Source organism: Heloderma suspectum, chromosome 15 (genome assembly GCF_057233095.1).
Source record: "Heloderma suspectum isolate Gila_16-S chromosome 15, 16-S_ref, whole genome shotgun sequence".
NCBI classification, from domain to species: Eukaryota; Metazoa; Chordata; class Lepidosauria; order Squamata; family Helodermatidae; genus Heloderma; species Heloderma suspectum.
The window spans coordinates 5,939,117-5,964,638 of NC_139472.1; the positions used below are offsets into that span (position 1 = coordinate 5,939,117).

Genomic DNA, 25,522 nt, shown 5'->3' on the forward strand with positions numbered 1-25,522 from the left:
ATGAGCTTCCGTCGTGCATTAAAAACGTGGTTGTTCAGGCAGGCATTTGGGGTGGGTTAGGGTATTTAAAAAAAAATCTTTATGGCAAAATTTTATTGTTTTAAATTGTTTTATGGTGGGTTGTACATCGCCCAGAGTGGCTGGGTGACCAGTCAGATGGGCGATTAATAAATTTAATAAATAAATAAATAAATAAATAAAATAAAATGTACCTATGTACACCATGTATGGGGGCATACTATGTACACCATGTATGGGGGCATACTATGTATGCCATGTACGGGGAACATGGGCGGGAGGGTGCTGTTGCACTCATGTCCTACTTGTGGGTTTCCTGTGGGCAGCTGGTTGGCCCCTGGGTGAACAGAATGCTGGACTAGATGGACCCTTGGCCTGATCTAGCAGGGCCTTCCTTATCATCCAACACTGTACTGTAGGACACAAAATTACGAGCTTAAGCTACAGGAAGGCCGATTTCGGTTGAACATCGGGAAAAACTTCCTAACGATCAGAGCAGTCAGGCAATGGAGCCAACTGCCCTAGGGAGGTGGCAGGCTCTTCGTCCCTGGAGGTATTCAAGCAGAGACCGCCACCTGTCAGGGATGCTTTAAACTGGATTTCTGCACTGAGCAGGGGGATGGACTCGATGGCCTAAATGGCCCCTTCCAACCCCCTGATCCTATGATAGAAGCAAGAGTCAAAGTCAAGGTCCATGGGCAGGGGTAAGATATCTGAAGGGCTTTCATGAAGATGATAGGGAAAACTTGGTTCCTGTTGCTCCAGAGCAGTCTTCCCCAAAGTGGCACCCTCCAGAAGTGTTGGATTACAACTCCCATCATCCCCAGCCAAGATGGCCAATGGGGATGGCTGCAGATGGTGGGAATCGCAGTACAACAAATCAGGAGGATGCTCAGGTAGGGAATGGTGTTCCAGAGGGTTCAAATTACAAGAAAGGGGATTTCAGCTAAACATTAGGACAGGGGTCCCAAACGCCTGCAGGGACCTCCAGTGACACTTGCACAGCTCTTCATTTGCTGCCCACTTCAAAAAACATTTTTAATTAAAAAAAATGAAAAGTGTTAGTGCGCCATGTTCTCCTTCCTGTTCTTGAACCTGCTGGGAGTGGAGAGAAACAGCCATATAAAGGGGTGAGTGGGAGAGAAAGAGCAATGGGAAGAGTGTCTTTTAAGGTGAATTGCCATGCAGGGGGATTTGGGGTGTGTGTGTGTGTTGTAGCATGTGGGAAAGGGAGAGTTAACCCTTCCCTCCCCAGCTGCAGGCCCCCTTGAACATTACTCCCTGCATGGCAACTGAGAAAAAACAAAACAATGGACGCTCAGGGCTCTGTAGAATAGCAACGGGGTAGAAACAGGGGCCTAGGAAATAGAAACAAGGGCCTGGGAAACAGATTCTGGGCCACAACCCTATGGGCCCAAGGCTAGCAACACCCCTGTACAGAGCCACATACCCTGGGGATATGCTGCCTCCTGCTGTCCACATCATGCTTCACCCAGCTCAAGACAGCTCGGTAGACTTCCTCCTCTGAGGGTACATTGAGGCTGTCGCTGGAGATCAGATCCAGCACCTGCAGAGGTGGAAAAACAGAAAATCCTGGTTGGTTCAGACACCGAGGAGGAAAAACGGGGTTGAACAAAGGTGATTCCAAGCATTACGTATTGATGCCATGCACTCTCAGCTCCATACACTGCAAGCGAAATTTGCATAGATTCGTTTTATGTAATTTAGGCAGCAGTCCTATGCACAATTGCCAGCAGCCATTCCAGCAAGCTGTACTGAGGGAGATGAGAGGGGAAATGGGGCCATTTCACCAGTCTTGTTGAAAGACTACTTCATTTTTTCCTCTTCCCTCCCCATCAACTTTTCCTTGTGCATCGTGTCTTTTTATATTATAAGCCCGCAGGCAGGGATTGTCTTGTTTTACCCTTTAGAATGGGGAAAAAGCTGCATAAAAGCCAGGGAAATACCAAACGATCAGCAGTTTGGGAAAAGGGGTGTGGCCATCTGGGGAACCCCGGAGGGACATACTGCAACCTCAGGAGAACCGGATTTGGCCCCCAGGCTTAAGGTTCCCCACCCCTGGCATAGAGGAAGTCAGAGGAGGAGGAAAATAATCAAGCAGGGGCTGGCTACTTCTTTCCTTTTCTTTGATTGAGTTCCTACTTGATGTTGGTGGTTTAGATGGTAACCCATCTTTGCAAGGTTGTTTGCTTTTCTAATCAGAAGCTAAATGATTGCATGTCAGCTGGCTTAAGATCTTTTATAAAAGCTCAGTGTGCTTTACAAGTTGAACCCATGCAGTCAGACATAAGCACCACCACTGAGTTCAAATGGAGCTTCCTCCCAGGATTGCATTCACGCCCCATAAGATTAATTGTGAGATTTGTGATGGGTTGGTTTTGCGTATCTGTGTTTAGGGATGTATGAGAAATTCGCTTCAGTTTGTGTTCGATCAAGGTTTATCCAGTTTGCACCTTCTAGACTGAACACAGACACGGACTGTAATCTGCAGCCGAACATTTCCGAGCGTGCGACATGATTCGTGGACCCCTGAAAATGTGTTTGACAGCATGCGTACATTTCAAAAATGCACATGAAAAAATGTGTACTTTTGAAAAATGCGCACAAATACGTTTTAATCAATGGGAGAAGAATGTGTACATTTCAGTGATGTGCACTATTGATGCGTACATTTGGAAAAATACGCACGAAAATATGCACAGATTTTCATGTGAAAAGGGGAAAAAAAGCTCACAATTTGATATGGATTCCAGTCAGAATGAGCTTCAAGATGAAATCAGGAGAATTTAGGCGAGCTTGAGTTTTGCTGATTTTTGCATCCTTATCTGTGTTTGACAATGGGAGTTTTTCGTTCCTTTGAGCATAAATAATGGGAAAGCAGGTCTTAAATATATCTGTATCTCCTGGGAGCATGACTATGGATTCTAATTGGGTGTGTGGCTATGGTGGTTCTCATGATGAGCTCCTGCACTTCAAAATTTACCACTACACCACTGAGTGGAAGAGGGCAGAGACAGGCAGAGAAACTACTCATGGACTTGGAGCAGGGGAGCAGGATAAGAGGCAAAAGAGAGTATGGGGTTCTAAAATCTCTTGATCACTGCAAATCCCTCTCAGTTTTAAGATTTTACCAGGCTGTGCTCATTAGTTCTAAGTTTTGCTCCACAAGGATTAGAAACTTTTCTCTTTTAAATAATAATTTAAAACAAACAGCACGTAATAGAAGTTTTGCAGGATGCCAATTTCTGCCCCAGGTAACAGATTCCATCACTGGTGTGGCAATCACATGGAAGAATACTCTCAACTGTTATTGTGGTAGATGCAGTCCTATGAGCAATTAACTTATGCCCAGTTAGTCCATTGGTAAAACCAAGAAGATAATTTCCTGACTAATAAAAAATGAAGAGAAATAAGAGACCAGGAGAAAATGGCAAATTTTGCACACAAGTAGCAATAATGAGTTTTATAAAACAGGGTTAAAAATTTCTTTAAAAAAAAAATAAAATAATAATTTGTAAAACATAGCTAAAAATGCATAACAAAAGGTGCAGGAAAAGTCAACTTTTGAACCACCTTCTCAGCAATCTACAAGAATTATGAGGGCAGACAAAACGTTTCACAACCCACTGATAAACATCACAGTCTCAAATTACAAAGGCATTCTGTAGAATTCAACAACGTTGTTTGCTAAACACGTTTCAACTGGATCGTCTTCTTCCGGTGGCAGATTTACAAAACTTCAAATGTCTGCTTCAGCATGGATCCAAACATCCAGTATCTAAAATACAACCACTCAGAACATATGCTTTTGGGGGGCAAAATAAAGAAATAATACTGATGTTTTACCTCTTACTGGTCTTTCCTCATTAGTTGCAAAAATCCCATTAACTTTCCTTCAAATAAAGTTCATGATATACTTAAGAGTGAATACTGGGAAAGACTCCTCTGCTCAGACCAGCCCCAGCCAGGGATGATGGGAAATTTGCTTTGAGGGTGGCCAAGGCCAGCTCATGCAGGAAGGGCTTCATGGAAACATTGACTGCCTTTTAATTTTTTGAAGGAAAAAAAAGGGACACACTGTGCTCTCTTACACCATAAAAAACTCATTAGGTCAGCACACAACTACACCCCCCCCCCCCATCAGCTGCACAATTTTGTCTCTGGCTTGGATTTGATTTCAGGCACTGAAGTCCTTTGCAAAGCTAGAGCAGAGCTTCTGAATGCTTGAGTACATCAGCAAAACCTTGACCCCCCACACACATTTGGCAAAAGCCTAAAGAGAGAGTGAAGAGGGTTGTGCATCTCTTACCTGCTTGAGAGGCAGAAGCATGAACTCTTCTGTCTTAGAGACATCCACAAAGTGCTGCAGGACGTATTTGTGGGCTGACTTCAACAGATCGCTGCAGGAGTGTGTGTCTGCAAAACCCCGGATGCCCAGGCAGTTGGACGGGTCCAGCTGGCTCAAGAGGAACTTGCAACAAGCGTCCCGCACCCCGTTCAGCTGCAGGAGGCTGGCAGCAGGAAGAAGTGTCTACAAGGGCAAGAGTAAGGTGGGGCATTACAGCAGTGCTCCTGCCCAGCTCCTGTTATCAGGAGCTTTCCTAGTCTTGACACCCCTGTTCTGATAGAACAACCGGACTCCTCTCTTGACACACAAGACAAAATCCCCAAAGAGAATTTGGGAGTAGTCTCCTACTCGACACTACCACGAATGCAAACTACATCATGCTAGCACAACACCAATAGCGTTTGCTGGCACGACAGATTTTCCAGGGAAATCTGTTGAGCCAGCAAATGCTATTACCATTACACTAGAGGGGGCTTACACTAGTGCAATGTAATTCACATCAATGGTAGCATCAAATGGGATACCGCCCTCGGTGATTAAAGGTCTGAACCTACAGGGAAGTGGGTTTCTAACATGTTCCTTGGAAACCTGGGGTCGGTTTCTCAGAAGCTTAAAAATGGGAGCACTCCAGTGTAACGTAGTGGAAGAGCACCACGTTTGCGTGCAAACGGTCCGAGGTTCACTCCTCGACACTTCCAGGTAGGACTCGAAAAACTCATGCCAAAATCTTGGAGGGCTGCTGCTGCCGGTCAGTGTTGACAATGCTGGGCTAGGTGGAGCAATCTGACTCAGTATAAGGCAGCTTCCTATGTTTCCCGCTAAGCCTCACAATTTTCTTTCACATTCAACTCAGCTACCCAGCTAGCGGGTCTGTCACTGCAGGGGCGAGGAGGAATAACTTTCTAGTCCCTGGTCAGATAAAAAAAGAAGGGGTGCAGGTATGTCAGCTCCCTGCCCCCCAACAAAGAGAATTTTCCACCATCTTCCTCTTTTTAAATAAGTCACTGTGGTGTAGAGGTTAGAGTCTTGGACCCGGGCTCTAGTCCCCACTTGGCCATGAAGCTCACTGGGTGACTTTGGGCTGGTCACTGACTCTTGGCCTCACCTACCTCACAGGGTTGTTGTGAGGATAAAATGGAGGAGGGGGACCATCTAAACCACCCTGGGCTCCTTGCAAGAGGAAAAAAAGGCTAGATATAAATGTAATAAATAAATAAATAAATTTTAAAAATATTTGTGAAACCCTCTCGGCGCCTGGACGTGAGTCGAACAAACACAGCTCATGCTGGAATGCCATGGCTGACTGTAGCTGCTCACTTTCACTCTTGGTTGTTACCCTCCTGGTCTCTGATAACATAGGTGTATCTAAAATAGGAAATCGTAGGAAGATGCTAGTGGGGCTATGAATACTGACCTGCACATTCCCTTCTCCCACCACGATCTCAGCGGTGTATGCATACTGGACCAGCTGCTCCAGTGCTTGCGGGTCGATGTCATGGAGTGTTACATGAGTCTGCCGGCTTTCGCTCATCTCATCTGTGGCAACAAAGATACACGTGGGAATTCCAGGAGGCCTGTGATGATAGTGGTCGGGAGCCCTTAGCAAGACATACAGCTCCTTTTTTGTGTGATGGAGGGCAGCGTCAAGGTCTGCCCAGCCCTTGGAAGGAGGAGTTCAGTGGCCAAGGAGGAAGTCCCAATTTCATCCCCAGCTAAAAGGATCAGCGTTAGCAGGGCTGGGGAAGACCCTTGCTTCAGATCTTGGAGAACAGCTGTCAGTCAGAGGAGACAACACCGGACCGGACAGACTGGTCTGACAGCATCAAATGTTCATGTATTTGGCTCATACTCAGCACTTTTATTTAGCTCTCTTTGCCCCTCTCCATGGGCAGCAGGAGAAAAATAATATATGCAAAACTTAAAATATGACAAATACCATCATTATATATACATATAATATTTGCTCACTCTGCATACTTTAATCCCATATTTGTAAGCATGGAATCTAGGTGACTTTTAAGAGAAAAAATCAACACAGGGCTAGTAATGCAGTAGGGTTACAAGCCTTCCTTTATTAGGAATGTTGGTTGAGGTTCCTCAATGGGAGCTAATGGTTGGGAACAGTTGTGTTTGAGTTGGAAAGCCATTGGAGCTTGGGGAGAGTGACAGACTCCACCCCTTCAGCAAAAGGGAAGGGGCAATGTGTGTTTGTATGTTTCTAGTGGTTAGGGGTCCTATCTGGCCCCTTGCCCCTCCCCATGAGTAGTAAAACCAGAATAAATCGTACAAAGTGCATCTATCATTCCCTTTATTTCTGATGTTCAGAGGTGAATGCCGTTCCTTACATAGCTAAAACGGCCACATCCATGCACAAGAGGGAGAGATCAGCAGCCTTAAGGTCTGCAAAAGTAACAAGCAGTTTAGAATGGGGTATCCTGAACAGAAGCACTTTACACTGCAATGTTTTGTTGTATGTCTTGCTTGTCAAAGTGTATTATACAAAGGATCGAATGTATCCTTAGATCCTAAACTTTTCGACGCATTTGAAAGGGAAAGTCTCGAGGAAGAAAATGTTGCATAAATAATTATGCATAGTAAGAGAAACTATGTGAGTTAAGCACACTTGATTTGCACAATTTAAACAGGCTGCAGAATTCAGCTTTAATCAGCACAGAACGTGACTCGCCTGTATGCAGAATGTCAAGTGGCTTCAGTACACGATTCACACACAGCGTGTCATGGGGAAAGGGCCCATTAGAAGGAGTCCCCAACCTTTTAGGGTTGGTGGGCACATTTGGAATTGTGAGAGAGGGTGTTGGGCGCTCTCACAAAACAGCTGCCACCAAGGGGCTTGCCCATTCACAAAACAGCCGCAACGCTGGGCACGGCCGACCACAGAACACTCATTTCCCAGAAGGCAAAGTGGTGAGACTCAAAGAAAAGTAACTTGCCCCAAAACTGAAGTACAAAGCAGAGGTGTGGCCTGAGCTCCAAAACACAGAACCACTCTTTTAAGCCCACATGAAGGTGATGTTAGAGGGCATCACTTTGCTTTGCAGCTTGCCAGCCTCCCAGGTAAAAAAATTTTTAAAAACAAAATCTGAATAAAATAAAATAAAAATGAGGAGCGGCAGGGAGCCTGGCAGCTACCAAGAGGCCCCAGCCACTAGGAGCCGGAAGGAGAGATACTTGCTTGTGAACATGGCATGGAAGTAAGGGCTGCAGGAGGCCAGCACCACTTTGTGGGCCTTGATCTCCTTGGTGGCTACGTGCAGCACGATGTCGCAGAGCAGGCCCCGCTGCCGCATGCGGTTCATGCAGACAAAGGCGTCGTGGTAGTGCCGCTTGGAATTGTGGGAGATGCTGTGGCCATCTCGGTTCAGGAGCTGCATTCCGCTCTCCATGGCTGCAGGCGGGTCGTTTCTGGCTCGCAGCAGTGCCCTTTCGGCCTCTCTGCAGGAAAAAACAAACACATTTTTTTAAAAGGGAGATTCTGTTCCCAAAGCTGATGTAGCTTTCAATCCTAAACCCGTTTACTGCCTCATGTGAAAGGGAAAGTCTCAAAAAGGAGAGAGACATTACATTTTCCCAATGTAATGTAAACTCAGGGTATTGTTTGCCAGATACTGAAGGAAATCCCGAGGTCCTCAGCAGAAGCCCTCCTTACTTTCCCACTGCGAAGGATGGCTGGGCTGGTGAGTTCAAGGGGGAGCGCCTTCTCGGATTCTTAAAATCAGGATCTTTATTGTTTTATTCTAAGCCACTCTGAGAACATTGTAGGAGAGTGGCCTATACGTATTTTCAGGGCCAGCATCCTGGGTAGGCATGGTGGGGCACCTGCCGAGGGCCCACAGCCCATCGGGGCCCACTGACAAGAGCCCCCTGGAGTTGTTCCTCCTCTCCACCATTGCAACCTGCTTGTTCCCCAGCCTCTCGCTCTGGCCCAGGCAACAGAGGTGGTGATGAGGAGGAACAGCAGATGCCACAGCCTGCTTGCTCCCTGGCTCTCTGCCTAACAAGCAAGTGGGAGCAATGATGAGGAGGAGGAGAAGGAACAAGAGCAGCTGGTGACTATGGCAGTGAGAAGGAAGACTCGCTGAGAGAGAGGCCCATGGAGGGTGTTGTGCCAAAGGGCTCTCAAAAACTTGGAGCCAGGCCTGCCCTGTGTTACTATAATCGCAGGCGTTTTGCTAGCAATAACCATAAAGAGGTACCATTAAAAACCATTCAGTGGCATTGCTTCAGAACCACCCACTCTTACATTCTGGCAGTGAGTCTCTCTCTCTTGCTCTCTCACACACACATACTTATCCAGTATTTTTCACAACCACCTACACATCACTGACTGCAAGGGGTGTGAGTGTATATATGCGAATGTGTCTAAAAATAACTGGCCCTCAGCTGGGAAGAGGAATCCATTTACTTTATTCTTTCCAAAAGTGGGGCATAAATTTGAGAGAGAGAGAGAGAGAGAGAGGTTGCAGCAACGATGACAAAGACAGTGGTGGCAATGAAGAGAATCAAGTGCTGAAAGGCCCCCCTGCTACCCGGATCGACAGATGCACGCAGAGGCAGCAAGATTTCAAGCTTCCTGGCAGACTGAAAACAAGAAGCTAAAAAGGGTACAGGGTACTTCCTCTGACAGAGGAGAGGGAACTCCCATCTCCGTCTGGAACAAGGGAAAATGCTGCGTGGTGACTGAACGGGTGCAACTCCTGACAGCCGCCCACATGCCACTGAGCGTGTGAGAGAAAGGAAAAGAGGAAAGCTCGCAAAGTTAAAAAGCTGCCAAGAAGGCATAATGCACAGCAGGGTTGTTAATTAATGTTGGCAAAGTATGTGGCGGTGGAAACACAAGGTATAATTATGACTGGTGGAGGGTAGGCCGTGCGTTCCCCCCCAACGCAGTTTAATTGCAGCAGGTAAGACTTTGGTAGGCGGAAATAGTGATTTCGTTTCCCTTCTCCTGGGTGCAGAGTAGGCATGTCTTCGTAGAGGGGTGCAGAACATCAGTCCTGTGGGCCAAATCTGCCCCTCCAGGGTTCCCCAGAGGGCCATGACCCCCCCTTTCACTGGCCCCACCCCCTTTCCTGACATCACCAACTGTTTGTGCAGGTTATCCCCCATTCCAAAAGGTTGAAATGCCTCTCCGAAGGCTTAGCTACCAGCAGGAAGGGCATTGAGCTACCATAAGCTGGTATTTTTTGCCCCACTCCTTTTGTCTTTGGCCCCGCCCACCACTGGAACGTGGCCCCGAAGAGCTTCTCCAAAACAGAATTTGGCCCTTGGGCTGAAAGCAGTTCGACACCCCTGTCTTAGGAGAAGGACGGTTACTGCCTGGTATTTCTGACAGTCGCCTCCACAATAACACCAGTGGCTCAGGACTATCTGACTAGGAGGTCCCCAGCTTTGAGCTCCTAAATCCATTGGACGTCTTGCAGACCTCTTTGAGGAGTTACCATGCATCGGTCACACAGGGGGCAGTGCAGGCCTTTTGGGCAAGGAGCCCGAATTGACTTGCCACCCATGCAAAGACGTTGCCTCTTCTGAAGGATCTACTGGAGAAGAGAAGATGGTGCCATTTGGGGCTGTTTGAAAAACCATGACCGTATGGTGCAATGCCAGAGTATAGCATCAGCTGAAGGTTCAGAGAGCTGGTAGTCAACAGGTTATGCTTTGGAGAGAAGGATTCAGCTGGGTCCAGCATTTCATTCGGGCAACTCCTCTCAATCTCTGTGAGCTCTCCTTGGTCCTGAAAACATAGAGTTGGAGGGGGTGTAGGTAATTTACTCTGGCCTTCCCCAACCTGGTGCCATCCAGATGTTTTGGACTTCAGCTCCCATCAGCCCCAGCAAGCATGGCCAATGATCAGGAATGCTGGGTACTGCAGTCCAAAATACCTGGAGGGCGCCAGATTGGGGAATGTTTGTTTTATTTTATTTATTTCATTTCCATACTGCCCAATAGCTGAAGCTCTGGGAGGTTCACAAAAATTAAAACCACAGACTGCAGCATAAACCAATATAAAATATGAAAGCTGAAAACCACAATATAAAAATAAAACCAGAATAAAACCTATTGACCTAGTCCAACTTCTCTGCCTGATGCCAGAAATCTACACCATCCCCAACATCTGGCTATCTAGTCTTTGCCTGAAGACACCCAGCCAGGTCGAAGCTGCCACCCCGCTAGAGAAGTCTTGCCAAGACTTAAGATCTATATCAGAGGCTCTGCTCTGTGCCCCATTGCAACCTGATGGAGCAAGACAGAGAGCCCTCTTTGTAGTGGTGCCTAGATTATGGGATGCTGTCCAAGAGGAGATCCTACCTTTGGTGGCTTTAACCATGGCAGGACAGTGCATTGGTGGATTTCACTGCTCAGCTTGGGATAACTGCCTCTAAATATTGGTGTTAGGCTTGGTCCAGGAACTCCCTCCAAGAAGCCCTAAGTGAGGCCAGCTTTCTCTCTTAGCCAAAACGGCTACATTACATCAAAGCTCCATGTTCAGAAGCACTCTACCTCTGAATACCAGTTGCTGGCAGACAGCAATGGGAGAAAACTACTGCCTTCAGGCCCTGTTTGTGGGCTTCTCAGAGGCATTTGGTTGCCTGCTACTGAAAACGAGACACTGGACCACTTGCTCTCTCAAGCATGCATTATTATGCTCATAACACACGGCCAAGGCCAGCAAGCCTGCCTCAGCCTGGTGCCCTCCAGAGGTGTTGGACTACAAGTCCCATCACTCCCAGCCAGCACGGCTGAGGGTGATGGGAGTTGTGCCCAACACCTCTGGAGGTACTAGGTTGGGGAAAGTTGGCCAAGGCCATCGCTTAGCCTCTTATATTCCTCAGGCGAAAACTATTAAGCCTGTATGATTTGCAAGGTGCGTGGTGGTCCGTGTTATACAGAGGTGCTGAACCCTTTCAACTCAAGGGCTGAATTCAGTTTCAGAGAAGCTCTCGGGAGCTGCATTCCAGTGGTGGGCGGAGACAATGGCAAAAGGGGCGGGGCCAAATACCATTCTATTGTAGCTTAAAGCTCTTATTGCCCGTCACTAAGCCTTCGGAGAGGCATTTCAGCCTTTTAGAATGGGGAAAAAACTGTGCAAACACCGGGAAGCTACCAAATGACAGGTAGCTGGGGCCAAGGTGATGGGGCCAGTGGAAGGGTCCACAGGTGGGCTGGACTGACACCTGCCAGGTTCCCTGCCTCTCCTTGTTTTTTGTTATTTCTTAGCTGCTGCTTTTTAAAATAATAATAATAAAAAATAACTGGGAGGCTGGCATGCTGTAAAGCAAAGGGCTGCCTTCCAGAACCACACTTATTTGAGTTCCAATGAGCAGGTTTGCATTTTGGAGCTCAAGACCACACCTCTGACTTACACTTTCGTTCTTGGGCAAAGTACTTTTATTTTAGTGCGACAAGTTTGTCTTCTGGGAGGTGAGTGTTTTGAACAGCTGTGCCCAGCGTGGCAGCCATTCTACAAATAGGCAAGTCCCTCCCGATGGCAGCCATCTGTGAGAGTGCCCAGGGCACTCGCAAAATTCTAAATGTGCCAACTGACCCCAAAAGGGTGGGGTCCCCTGACCTACACCGACTGGCAACAGCTCTCTAGGTTTTCAGACAGGAGTCTTTCAAGATGCCTGGTATTGAACCTGGAACCTTTTACAAAGGAAGTGTGTATTCCAATACTGACTGTTATTTATCATGCACAGAAATTTGCCCCAATGGAAGCTGCAATATACCAGATTAGACTTTTTTTGTCCCCCTCTAGGCCAAGATTTGCTTGCTGGCTGGCTGCAGATCCCCAGGGACTTAAACAAACGTTTTTTTTCCATCACCAGGCAGTGAGGGAAGCTGAACTGTGGTCCTTCCCTTACAGACAATACTAAATTTGGGGGGCCAATTATCTGACACGGTATACAGCCGCTTCCTATGCTTTTGTGGTTCCGCTGCCTGCCTGCTAAAGACTTGGTTAGGAGAACTGTCAAACAGATACAGAGAGCTGCCTGCAAGCCAGAGAACAGATTTCAATTTCCCCCTATTGTGTGTGTGCGTGTCATATAGAAAACTCTAACTTGCTGAAGGTGCAGGGAAGTATTTGAACAGGTGCCGGCCCTGACAGAGCTGAGTCCTGCGTAAATAAAGCTAGAAGCTCAAAGGACAGTCTGTTCGTAGTGTGGAGACCGACCACAAGAGTACATTTTGAGGGTAACAGATGCAGAGGAATATCCTATTAGGAAAGCAGCACAGAGATGGAGCATCCCACCCACAAGAAACGTATCCAAGGCCTCCTTTCTGGCACAGAAGGAGAACACAGTCTTCCATTTATGCTGCCAATGGAGGTGAAGTAGATGTGACCAACCCTCCCTTGTGGCAGGAGTCCCTAAGGACTCTCATGACAGGCTGGAGGCATTCCAGAACGTACACAGAATGACTATACCGCTATTTCCCTCTATTTCTAACGTCCAGGGGGGAGTGCTGATGCTTATGTAGCCAAAATAGCACCACCCATACACAGTATCCAGATTAACCACAGTTCGTCCTGGTTCAGACATCACAATGACAAACTGCGATCCATATAAAATGGAAACAAAAGCATTTCTGAATTCCTCATGACCACTGCGGAAGAGGAGGGTGTGTGTGTGTGAACCTAATTAGACAATGTGCTGTAGTGGTTAGAGTGCTGGACTGAGACTCAGGAGATCCAGGTTCTAGTCCCCAGTTGTCCATGAAGCTCACAGGGTGACTCTGGGTCAGTCACTGCCTCTCAGCCTAACCTACCTCACAGGTTTGTTGAGAGGATAAAATGGAAAGGAGGAGGACGCTGTAAGATGTCAAGAGTTCCTTGCAAGAGGAAAAAAGGCAGGAAATAAATGTAATAATAAAAAATAAAGCACATTATGGCTTGTCCTTGTCGCACTAAACATGGTTTAACACTGTATGCCAACACAGCAGATGGTGAGGGAAATACATTCTGCATATGCTTTGAGACACTTACAGTTCTGCACATTCTAGCCTCAAAGTCCTGATATTACCCACCAGGCGCCCAACATGCATAGAAGCTTGCATTGCGTTCCATCTTCAGTTTCTGCCCAACCACCAGGTTCTAATCCCAGGCTCAGATTCTAACATATTTGAGCCAGAGATTAGAACAGATTTGCTCTGGAAGCAACCCCCCCCCCCTTGCAACCCTCAAACCAAACTGTCCTAAAAATAGCCCGAATTGTTATAAAGGACATGACGCAAGCCACGGAATTAATCACCCACTGTTGCTTACATAGGTAGCTTCCAACACCAGCAGTAGGGTTCAGCGTGACATTTCATGGACGGAAGGAGAAGGCCTGCAAATCCAACCTCACAATCAGCCCACACAACCCAGCAATTGCGACATGGGACACAAAGTAGAACACTGGAATGAACAAGATGTACCAGGGCTATAGAGCAGAACCGCTCCAGAACCCAGCGAGTCAACCAAGCCAAAAATGTATTGGTATTACTGACATAGTGCCATTCATGTATGTACTGCTTTACCAAGTGCAAGAGGATAGTTTTCTGCCCCAAGAGGCTTACAATCTAAGACAGCCATCACTAACCAGTCGCCCTGGCCAGGTGTGTTGGACTGTAACTCCCACAATTCTGGGAATGATGGGAGTTGCAATCCAAGATATCTAGAGGGTTCCAGATTGGGGAAGGCTAATCTAAGATTTGACACAGAGAGGGACGTGGAGGCAGGAGTAAACAGGGCACTCAAAACAATATGCTCTCTTCCCAATATTTTGTGGCACCTCCATTGTGGAACACCGTCCCCAGAGATGCCCATTTGTTCAACTCACTGATCATATTCTGAACACCCAAAACAGCTTTTTAAGAGGCTTTCTACACAAGCCTTTTATTGTGCGCTTGTGATTGCTCATTCACAGTAGTTTGCAGGTCCTTTAGATGACATCGTCATCCTCCGGGGCCTGTCCCGCTCTTTGCAACCATTTCCCAGGCTTTTTTTAGATTGAGGAAAGTGTAATATTATTTCAAAATGGCAGAATAAGACTCTTGTGTAATTGTGCAATTCTGCTATACCAGAGTGCCAGCTAGTGGTTGAGTAATGAAACATATAGAAAGGCAGAAAAAGAAAACCCCTGGGGGGGGGGGAACACGTGTAAAGGAGCTGATCTTAATCCTGCAAAGAATCTGGAAGCAGAAGCCTCGGAAAAGGTGCAGGCTAAAAGCCTCATATAGAAAAGCCCTAAGAGAGCCTCTGGGTTAATACGGTTCTTTCTGACACGCTATTGTTTGTTTTAATTCTTCCATTATGGCTGTATGATTCTTGCTTTAATTTGTGTTGCGGGTTTTCTCTCCCAAGATTTTTAAGTTGATGTCATGAGCTCCCTTGAGGGTCATCAACGGAAAGGTGGAATATAAACATTCTAATAAGTAAGCAAAGCAAATATAAAATGTACTGAAAAACCTTGTTCTCTCTCCAATCATACAGATTGGCTCTCATTGGATTGGGGGGAAAGTTTATAGAGCTTAAGTCTTAAGGTAGGGGTAGGGCTGGTTTTGGCCCAGGGGCCGATTTCCAATTTGGGAAGGAACTCGGGGGCAGCATTCCAGCAGTGGGTGGGGCTAAGAGTGCAGGTCAAAGGACTGAGTGGGAAGTGCCAGATGTAATTTGTACCACTATGGAGATTTTCCCACCAAGCACATACAATTCTATGGCTGTCTACTCAGGAGTAAGCCCCATTGCAACAGCTTTTAGGCATGCAAAGGACAGCTCAATTCCAGGCTTACAGAACTGGCATTAGCCCATTTCCCATGGTAAAAACCCTCGAGATGAATTGGCCATGCTCAATTCTTGAAACATACCCTACCTTGTTGTTGTTGTTCAGTCGTTCAGTCGTGTCCGACTCTTCGTGACCCCATGGACCATAGCACGCCATGCCTTCCTTTCTTTCGCTCTCTCCCGGAGCGTGCTCAAGTTCATATTCATTGCATCCGTGATGCTATCTAGCCATCTCATCCTCTGCCGTCCCCTTCTCCTTTTGCCTTCAGTCTTTCCCAGCATCAGGGTCTTTTCCAGGGAGTTTTCTCTTCGCATTAGGTGGCCAAAATATTGGAGCTTCAGCTTCATTATCTGTCCTTCCAATGAGCACTCAGGGTTGATTTCCTTTAGGATGGACTGATTTGACCTCCTTGCAGTCCAGGGGACTCGTAAGAGTCTTCTCCAGCACCACAGTTCGAAAGCATCAATTCTTCGGCGCTCAGCCTTCCTTATAGTCCAGCTCTCACAGCCATACATTACTACTGGGAAAACCATAGCTTTGATTAGACGGACCTTTGTCGGCAAGGTGATGTCTCTGCTTCTTACTATGCTGTCTAGGTTGGCCATAGCTTTCCTCCCAAGGAGCAAGCGTCTTTTAATTTCATGGCTACAGTCACCGTCTGCGGTGATCTTGGAGCCCAAGAAAGTAAAATCTGTCACTGCTTCCATTTCTTCCCCTTCTATATGCCAGGAAGTGATGGGGCCAGATGCCACAATCTTTGTTTTTTTAATGTTGAGTTTCAAACCAGCTTTTGCACTCTCCTCTTTCACCCTCAACAAGAGGCTCTTGAGATCCTCTTCGCTTTCTGCCATTAGGGTGGTATCGTCTGCATATCGGAGGTTGTTCATAATTCTCCCAGCAATCTTAATTCCAACCTCTGATTCATCCAACCCGGCATTTCTCATGATGTACTCTGCATATAAGTTAAATAAGCAGGGTGACAATATGCAGCCTTGTCGTACTCCTTTCCCAATTTTGAACCAATCGGTTGTTCCATGTCTGGTTCTTACTGTTGCTTCTTGACCCTCGTACAAGTTTCTCAGGAGACAGGTAAGGTGATCTGGTACTCCCATCACTTTAAGAATTTGCCACAGTTTGTTGTGATCCACACAATCAAAGGCTTTAGCGTAGTCAATGAAGCAGAAATAGACGTTTTTCTGGAATTCTCTTGCTTTCTCCATGATGCAGCGAATGTTGGCGATTTGATCTCTAGTTCCTCTGCCTCTTCTAAACCCAGCTTGTACTTCCGGTAGTTCTCGGTTCGCATACTGCTGAAGCCTAGCTTGTAGGATTTTGAGCATCACCTTGCTGGCATGTGAAATGAGCGCAATGGTGCGGTAGTTTGAACACTCTTTGGCGTTGCCCTTCTTTGGAATTGGAATGTAAACTGACCTTTTCCAGTCTTGTGGCCACTGTTGAGTGTTCCAGATTTGTTGACATATTGAATGCAGCACTTTAACAGCATCATCTTTTAGGATTTTAAATAGCTCGGCTGGAATATTGTCATCTCCGCTAGCTTTGTTGTTACTAATGCTTCCTAAGGCCCACTTGACTTCACTCTCTAGGATGTCCGGCTCAAGTTCAGTGACCGCACTATCATGGCTATCAGGGACATTCAGATCTTTCCTGTATAGTTCTTCTGTGTATTCTTGCCACCTCTTCTGAATCTCATCTGCTTCTGTTAGGTCCCTGCCTTCTTTGTCCTTTATCATGCCCGTCTTTGCACAAAACGTTCCCTTGAGATCTCCAATTTTCTTGAAGAGATCTCTAGTCTTTCCCATTCTGTTGATTTCCTCGATTTCTTTGCATTGTTCATTTAAGAAGGCCTTCTTGTCTCTCCTTGCTATTCTCTGGAACTCTGCATTCAGTTGGGTGTATCTTCCCCTTTCTCCCTTGCTTTTCGTTTCCCTTCTTTCCTCAGCTACTTGTAAAGCCTCATCAGACAGCCACTTGGCTTTCTTGCATTTCTTTTTCTTTGGGATGGATTGAGTTGCTGCCTCCTGAACAATGTTACGGACCTCCGTCCATAGTTCCTCAGGCACTCTGTCTATCAGGTCTAATCCCTGAAATCTATTCCTCACCTCCACTGTATATTCATCAGGGATATGATTTAGGTCATACCTGAACGGTTTAGTGGTTTTCCCGACGTTCTTCAATTTAAGCCGAAATTTTGCAAGAAGCAGCTCATGATCTGAGCCAGTCAGCTCCAGGTCTTGTTTTTACTGACTGTATGGAGCTTCTCCATCTTTGGCTGCAAAGGACATAATCAATCTGATTTCGATATTGACCATCTGGTGACGTCCATGTGTAGAGTCGCCTCTTATGCTGTTGGAAAAGAGTGTTTGCTATGATCAGCATGTTCTCTTGGCAAAACTCTATTAGCTTTTGTCCTGCTTCATTTTGTACACCAAGGCCATGTCTGCCTGTTATCCCGGTGATTTCTTGACTTCCTACTTTAGCATTCCAATCCCCTATGATGAAGAGGACATCTTTTTTTGGTGTTAGTTCTAGAAGGTGTTGTAGGTCTTCATAGAACCGATCAACCTCAGCTTCTTCGGCCTCAGTGGTTGGGGCATAGACTTGAATTACTGTGATGTTGAATGGTTTGCCTTGGATTCGTACTGAGATCATTCTATCATTTTTAAGATTGTACCCCAGTACTGCTTTTCCCACCCTTTTGTTGACTATGAGTGCTACTCCATTTCTTCTAAGGGATTCTTGCCCACAGTAGTAGATATGATGGTCACCTGAATTAAATTCGCCCATGCCTGTCCATTTTAGTTCGCTGATTCCCAAGATGTCGATGTTCAATCTTGCCATCTCATGTTTGACCACCTCCAGCTTACCTTGATTCATTGATCTGACATTCCAGGTTCCTAAACAATATTGTTCTTTACAGCATCGGATTTTCTTTTCACCACCAGACACATCCACAGCTGAGTGTCCTTTCGGGTTTGGCCCAGCCGCTTCACTCTTTCTGGCGCTACTTGGAAATACCCTCTGCTCTTCCCCAGTAGCATATTGGACACCTTCCGACCTGAGGGGCTCATCTTCTGGCGTCATCTCTTTTACCCTTGTGATACGTTCCATGGGGTTTTCTTGGCAGGAATACTGGAGTGGGTTGCCATTTCCTTCTCCAGTGGACCACATTTTGTCAGAACTCTCTGCCATGACCTGTCCATCTTGGGTGGCCCTGCACGGCATAGCTTATGGCTTCACTGAGTTACGCAAGCCCCTTCGCCACAACAAGGCAGTGATCCATGAAGGGGATACCCTACCTAGTCATTTGAAATGTAAGCCCCTTGGAGGCAGGGAGCTTATTTTCTTTCTTCCTCTCTTGCTGTATTCTGGAACACACCAGGTATGTTGATGGCATAGTAATAACATAAAATAAATAGTTTGGATTTCGCAGTTGCTTTAGGCAAGGCTGGAGGAAATTCAAAGCAGAAACGCCCATGTTGGTGCAAATGTTGAAGCCCAACTGGCTTCAGCCCTAGAAGTTCTCCAGTGAGAATCCGCCACAATTCCCCTGTCATCCTTGAGTGGAAGGAAACCTGTCACTTTATCTGGCAGGGTTGGTGCTGAGTAGGGGGTTGTACTAGATCAGCCCTCTCCCTGCCCAGATATTTTGGACTACAAGTCCCAGAATTCTTGACTCTGCAGTTCTGCTGAGCATCTGCTGAAAAGATCCAGCATTTCCATGGGGCAGAAAGGGCACTTTTTTGTGGGGCATCAGTTTTACAAACGGAGCTTCTGCTAGGATTACTATACTGAAAACATAGTGTTACCATGTGATAAAGTTATACTAGCTAGGGTCAAGTACTTGGGTGATTGTCCTCAGGATTTGAAGGAACATCAGGGGGCATTTTGCCTATGCCACACCAAGAGGGGGAAAGTTGTTCCTACTGTTCAATTCCATTTGGAAAATGTGTACTCCCATTCCACTGTTTCTCCCAAGTATGACTTAAGATGGCTGGCATACTTGGCTTCTATATCCAAAAAGGTTTAACTTTGGGGGCATGTAAGAATCACTGATCCCCAGTAGAGCCCACTTCCCCATGTTATTGATGGAGTCACTGTTCTGGTCATGCCTTCTAACTAGAAGAAGGGAAGTACAGAGCAGTGATTCGCACAGAGACACACAAAAAGCAGCCCCTCAGATGGTAGGCAACTCTACTTAGCCTTGGGCGTTATTGAATGATCCAACTTTACCTCATTCAGAGATGTGACAGGATTACCCACCCCTCAGTGGAGATGGACTGGAAGGAGGCAAACGCAGAACAAGAACTCATGCAGGGACCCAATGTGGTGCCTCCTCACAGTGGGTGGTTTTCATGAATCTCTATCAAGAGAGAGTGAATGACCCACTCACATCTGATGCAGAGACGGGGAAGGGAAAGGTAATTGGAGGGAGGCAAGCTCAGAGCAGGGACTGACATGGATACACAACAGGAACCTTCCTCTGAAGGCGGGGAATTCTGCTCTTTCTGCATTTTGGGCCGTTGAATGCTTCAATCACAGCTTGATAGCCACCTTGAGTGCCATTTTTTGGTAGAAAGGCAGGGCACAAATTAATTAAATAAATAAAAAAATAGAATTGAGGCTGACTGGGAGGAAGGCAGCACAGAAAAGTTACTCATACAGAGATGCTGCAGCCAACCTCCTGAGCGAGTGGGTATTTTGCAGGAACCTTTATTGAATTAATTTATCCTTAACAGTACACCAACCTTGCCACTTCCAGATGTGTTGAAATACAATTCCCATAATCCCCAGTCAGCATGGGGATAATGTCCAGAAATCTGGAGGGCACGAAGTTGGGGACAGTTGCAGTTACACCAACAGCTTTCTTACATCGCGCTATTTGGGAATGACCACTTTATTGTTCCCCCCCCCCACATTAAAAACCACTCCTTCCAAAGATCAAGAGTTAGCTGCCTTAAATTTAGCAAAGGGATGGGAGGAGAGGAGATGCATCTTTATAAAATTAATCTTCAAAAAACAGAAGAACCTGCAAAGTGCGTTAAATAACTGGGAACACACAAAGGAGGGCTGTTTTGCACTGCTTTTTCACCCTCTCTCTAGGCGGGCTCTTCACACACAGGCCCCCGCCTTCCTTTCAGCCATAACAGAGATGCTTCAAGCATCTGGCTCAAAAGTAGTGTGTGAATGTGGCAGTCCCATGAGATCATACAGGCCCTTGATCACGGAGGCCGGACTGGCTGTGCATTCAGTGGCCAACCTCAGCTTGCTGCTGTGTAATGAGCACAAGAGCGCCACCCCCCCCCCACCGACCCCAGCCTCCCTCCACCGGGTCCGCCATACTCCCAGGTGTAGCTGCAAAGAACCAGGCCGAAATCAACCCCTACTGACGCTAATTTCTGTTATTTTTATGCATCCTTCCCCCTGCTAATCCTTTTTCAGAATTGACTTCAGTCAATTGATCTCTCTCATTTCCAGCCTGGAGAGGGAGTCGAGTTTGCAATTTGAGAAGGGAGATAATTTAGGATGACCCAAGAAGAAGAAGTTTCTTTTGTGTCCAGATTTCTCCCCCCCACACACGTTCTATAGGGCTGAAATTGACGCACATGTAAGTGGACCAGTTGGAAGTCAGACTGCACACACAATAAAAATAAGGAGGAGCTCAGCTATTGCTCTATACCAGCAATCTTTTGATAGTCTACGCTTTTGAGTAGTCCTGTTCACCTCTCTTCCAAACACACATACAGAAAATGGGTGAGAATGGGCATCTGTAGGAGGGGTTAGGGGAAAATTATTTTTGTTTGGATATTTTATGGAGGAGGGGAGGGGGGAGACAAAACAAAACACAGACTGTTTCCAAGCCATGCAAAGTCGAAGAGCCCCCTTAAATTAAAAAAAAAACACCAAACATCTGATCTCTTTTGGGGAACAGCAATGCAGGGCTGCTCTGATACTGCAACTGGAGCTTTTCGGAACGGGGAGGGGGGGGAGAGACACATAACCTGCATCTGATTCCCTTCCCCTCTATCTACTTCCATTAAAGGATTTTGCACCCTGATTTTGCACACACCTACCCCAAAATATAGAAATTACTAATCCAGCTCTTTGCAAAACCACCACAAAAGCATTGCACGAGAAAGACGGGGAGGCTGCAGTCGTGTGAACGCGGCAGTCACCTCAGATAACCCTCTAGCCGGGACACCAGCGCGTCTCTACGCCCCCAACCGCAACAGAAAAAACATAACAGGGGATCTGGTTTGCTTGTCCGATCTCCACACTGCAGCAGATTTTTTTTTTTTTCCTTTCGGCTGCCCTTTCTTGCCATCAAACATATATACCCACCCCCTTGCAAAGCTTCCCCGCTTCCTCTCGGATCCTGCTACACATTCGCAATCGTGTATTGCTTTTCTAGAAATATTGTACAGCGCCTAGCACAATTGCCAGCCTTTTGAATCACAATCATATACCAAAAAACAGGAGGGGGGGGGGACACTCAGAGATTGAGCATAGTGGATGGAGGACCGTGGGGAGAAGAGGTAAGGGATCGGAACCGAGGTTGCAATCTGATGCACGCTTTCCTGGGGGTAAGTCCCATTGACAACAGTGGGGCTTCCTTTCGAGTAAATATGTGTGCATGAAACGGTGCATTTGTGTTTCACCTCCCAGCTTTACCCCATCCTGTAATAACTGCGGCACAAGGCTGCATTAAAAGTCAAGCGATTGCGGCCAAGGAATTAAAATATAAAATAAAATCTAAAGGAACACACACACCCCACTCCTGCAATGAAGCCACGTTGAGGCTGCAATCCTGTGCACACTTACCCTGGAGCAAGCCCAACTGAATCCCATGGGACTTACTTCTGAGTAGGCATGAAGAGCATTGCACGGTGCATATGCATCTCTTCCCGCTTTGTTCAGAATAGGTCCTAACCCCAAATATCTGCAAGGGGTTGTTTGTTTTTAAAAAGGCAGAGAAACATTTTTTTTTTAAAAAAATCGCACTCACCCGGCTGACACCTCCAGGGCTAGAAAGCAAAGATGCTTTCCGTGGTCAGGCACTTTGCTCTCCAGATTGATGGATTTTCTTAAAAGTTACCCCCTGCAAAAAACAAATCCCTTTCCCAGCTGATGGCTGTTGGGGGAGGAAGTCCCTGCACCGCACTGATTTTTTCGCTTTCCTTTCTCTCTGTCCTATCTGCACATGTCAGACCAGGGGGCTAAGCTAAGCGAGGCTTCTTTGCTGTCCCCACAGTGGAAAAAACACAAGCACTTTTTTCTCTTGTTCGCTTCCCAGGATCTACAGCAATAATAAAAGGAAGGTTTGCTAGAATTGTGTGTGTTTGTGTCAAGTCGCCGCCCGCGCTGCAGTTTGCAACTGTGGGTCGTCTTTTAAACGGGACTAGAACCTTGCCACTGTTTATTGGGAAAAAATATAAGCAAAACAAAAACAAACAAACGGAACAAAACATTCTAGATGTGTTTTTGTAGGGGCAGAATGTTGCTCCTGAACACGCAGGCAAAAACGTGCTAATTTAAAATGTTAGCACTCTGGATAATGGGTTGGATTTAGTCATAGTTACGGTAGACCCACTGAAATCTATAGGACTTAAGTTAGTCATGACTAACTTAAACCCCATTGTTTTCAGTGGGTCTACTCCAATTATGACTAAGGGTAGTACCCAGTGTTAATTGTGATGAACTTAAGTCTTGTTCATTTCAAGGGGACTTCTCAAGTAGGACTAACATTGGATACAACTGTAGATTTGGGTCCATCCCATTGCATCTTGTTATAAACCTTATTGCTTTTAGCAAAAGTCGCCACAACCCCAAACTTACATGAAATCAGATGAACCAAAATATATACAAATATAACAGTACACCCATCAGATTAAACACAGATAAAAGAAATCATCTCTGCGGATTTTTGTAAAACATTCTTTGCAAGTTATATGAAGAAGCAAATTAAGATAGCACCCCAGTGCACATGTATTAGGGTGTAAGATCCGTTAAACATTGTAGGACTTACTTTTGAGGAAACATGCACAGTTGAAATCCTATGCGCACTTCCTTGGAAGTTCTGAGTAAATTCCGAGCAATCACGCATAGGACTGGGCTGTAAACTGCAAATCAAGATGTGTTTTGAATCTTACTTTGAGTCTGAATCTTACCTTTGCCATAAATTAATTTTTAGGCCAGCCACTGTCTTTCAGCTTCAGTTCCTGCATTGCAATATGTGGATAACAATACTGACCTACCTTACAGAGTTGTTGTTAAGTGCTGCAGGAAGATAATGCAAGTGAACTGCATTGAACACCTGAAAACACAATAGGAATGCTAAACGTCATTAGTACATAATAGAGGTATGCAACCTTTTCAGATCTGAGGGCTGCATGTGATGCTGGCCTGGAGTTTGGGGGCTGCATATGCATGCATCCACCTACACACAGATGTGTGCGCGTGCGCGTGCACGCACACACACACATATACAAAAGTACACAACCATCCCAACAATCCTCATACAGGACACCCTTGGGGGCCCACAGGAAAGGACTTGGGGGCCACGTATGGCTCGGAGGCTGTGCACCGCTCTTTATATAAGAACACATTAAAATGTTTACTAAAGCATCATATCCAAGCAGTGCCAACTCTACATTTTTGAGGGCCCTTGGGCAACGCACCCTCAATGAGCCCCCTCCCTCAGGGAGTCTACCTTCTCACCACTACTGTCACCAGCTTCTATTAGTCCCCCTCTTCCTCATCATTGCTACCCCTCGCTTGCTGGACAGGCAGAGAGCCAGGGATCAAGCAGGCTGTGGCATCTCCTGCTCCTCACCCCCAGGGTTGGCTGGGCCAGAGTGAGAGGCAGGGGAACAAGCAGGATGTAATAGAGAAGAGAAGCAATTCCGGGTGGCTGGTGTCAGAGGGCCTCTGCTGGGGTGTGGGCCCTTGGCGAGTGCTCAAGCATGCCTACCCCAGATGCTGGCCCTGTATGCAAGTTATGCTTTCCTGCAAAAGCACCTGAACCTTTGGTGGTTTCCCAACTGACAGAAAATCCATCAGGTGCAGCTTTTGCCAGCATGGTGACATAGCTGAATTTCTGTGTGGCTGCACTGAGCTGCATTTGGGTCCCCTACTATTATGCCTCCCCCCTGTAGATTTCTTATTCTTTTGTAAACCTTGTAAGCCTGCTGATACCTCCCTCTTGCACACAAATAGTTCCATTTTGGCTACATAAAAATCCACACTCAGAGGATGAGTTTGCTATTATTTTACTTATTTATTTGGAGTATTTGTATGCCCCAAAAGGCTCCCAGCGGGATTTACAATCAATCGGCAAAAAAAGAGAGAGACAGTTCCTTGCTCTCAGGTTACAATCTAAAAAGATGCAACACACCAGGAAAAAAGGGGTGTGGACGGAAGAGGAAAAAATGAATCATAGAATAGTAGGGCTGGAAGGGGCCTACAAGGCCATCGAGTCCAACCCCCTGCTCAATGCAGGAATCCAAGTCAGAGCATCCCTGACAGATGGCTGTCCAGCCTCGTCTTGAATGCCTCCAGTGTGGGAGAGCCCACCGCCTCCCTAGGCAATTGGTTCCATTGTCGTATTGCTCTTACAGTCAGGAAGTTTGTCCTGATGTTCAGCTGGAATCTGGCTTCCTGTCACTTGAGCCCGTGATTCCGTGTCCTGCACTCTGGGATGATCAAGACGAGATCCTGGCCTTCTTCTCTGTGACAACCTTTCAAGTACTTGAAGAACGCTATCCTATCTCCCCTCAGTCTTCTCTTCTCAAGGCTAAACATGCCCAGTTCTTTCAGACTCTCTTCATAGGGCTTTGTTTCCAGTCCCCTGATCATCTTTGTTGCCCTCCTCTGAACCCTCTCCAGCTTGTCTGCATCCTTCTTAAAGTGTGGTACCCAGAACTGGACACAGTACTCCAGATGAGGCCTAACCAGTGCTGAGTAGAGGGGAACTAGTACTTCCCGGGATTTGGAAGCTATGCTTCTATTAATGGAGCCCAAAAGAGCATTGGCCTTTTTTGCTGCCACATCACATTGTTGGCTCATCTTCAGCTTGTGATCGACAACAACTTCAAGATCCTTCTCGCTTGTAGTGTGGTCGAGCCACGTATCCCCCATCTTGTAACTGTGCATTTGGTTTCTTTTTCCTAGGTGCAGAACTTGGTATTTATCCCTATTAAATGTCATTCTGTTGTTTTCTGCCCAGCGCTCCAAGAAGAAGACCGTCAGCAGGGCTAGTGGAAAGGCCCTTTCCCCCAGGTGGCGGGGAGTAGTCCAACCAGAGCAGACACCCCCCCCAGCCCGGATGTTCCCTTTG

At 46.5% G+C, this 25,522-nt stretch overlaps 1 protein-coding gene across 2 annotated transcripts in view; it reads right to left on the reverse strand.

The window, feature by feature from the left end:
* Positions 1 to 22,524, reverse strand: part of KLHL17 (kelch like family member 17) — a 37,351-nt gene extending 14,827 nt beyond the window's left edge. The window contains exons 1-6 of one of the 2 annotated variants that reach the window (XM_084821689.1): positions 22,193 to 22,484; positions 9,847 to 10,139; positions 7,581 to 7,840; positions 5,802 to 5,923; positions 4,349 to 4,570; positions 1,469 to 1,585 (exon numbers count right to left, since the gene is read on the reverse strand). In XM_084821689.1, the coding sequence (XP_084677815.1) occupies positions 1,469 to 1,585; positions 4,349 to 4,570; positions 5,802 to 5,923; positions 7,581 to 7,791 (672 nt within the window). In that variant the 5' untranslated portion in view covers positions 7,792 to 7,840; positions 9,847 to 10,139; positions 22,193 to 22,484. Of the gene's footprint in view, positions 1 to 1,468; positions 1,586 to 4,348; positions 4,571 to 5,801; positions 5,924 to 7,580; positions 7,841 to 9,846; positions 10,140 to 22,192 lie in introns of both variants that reach the window. The other variant, XM_084821688.1, reaches the window with a different exon arrangement.
* Positions 22,525 to 25,522: the final 2,998 nt, after the last annotated feature.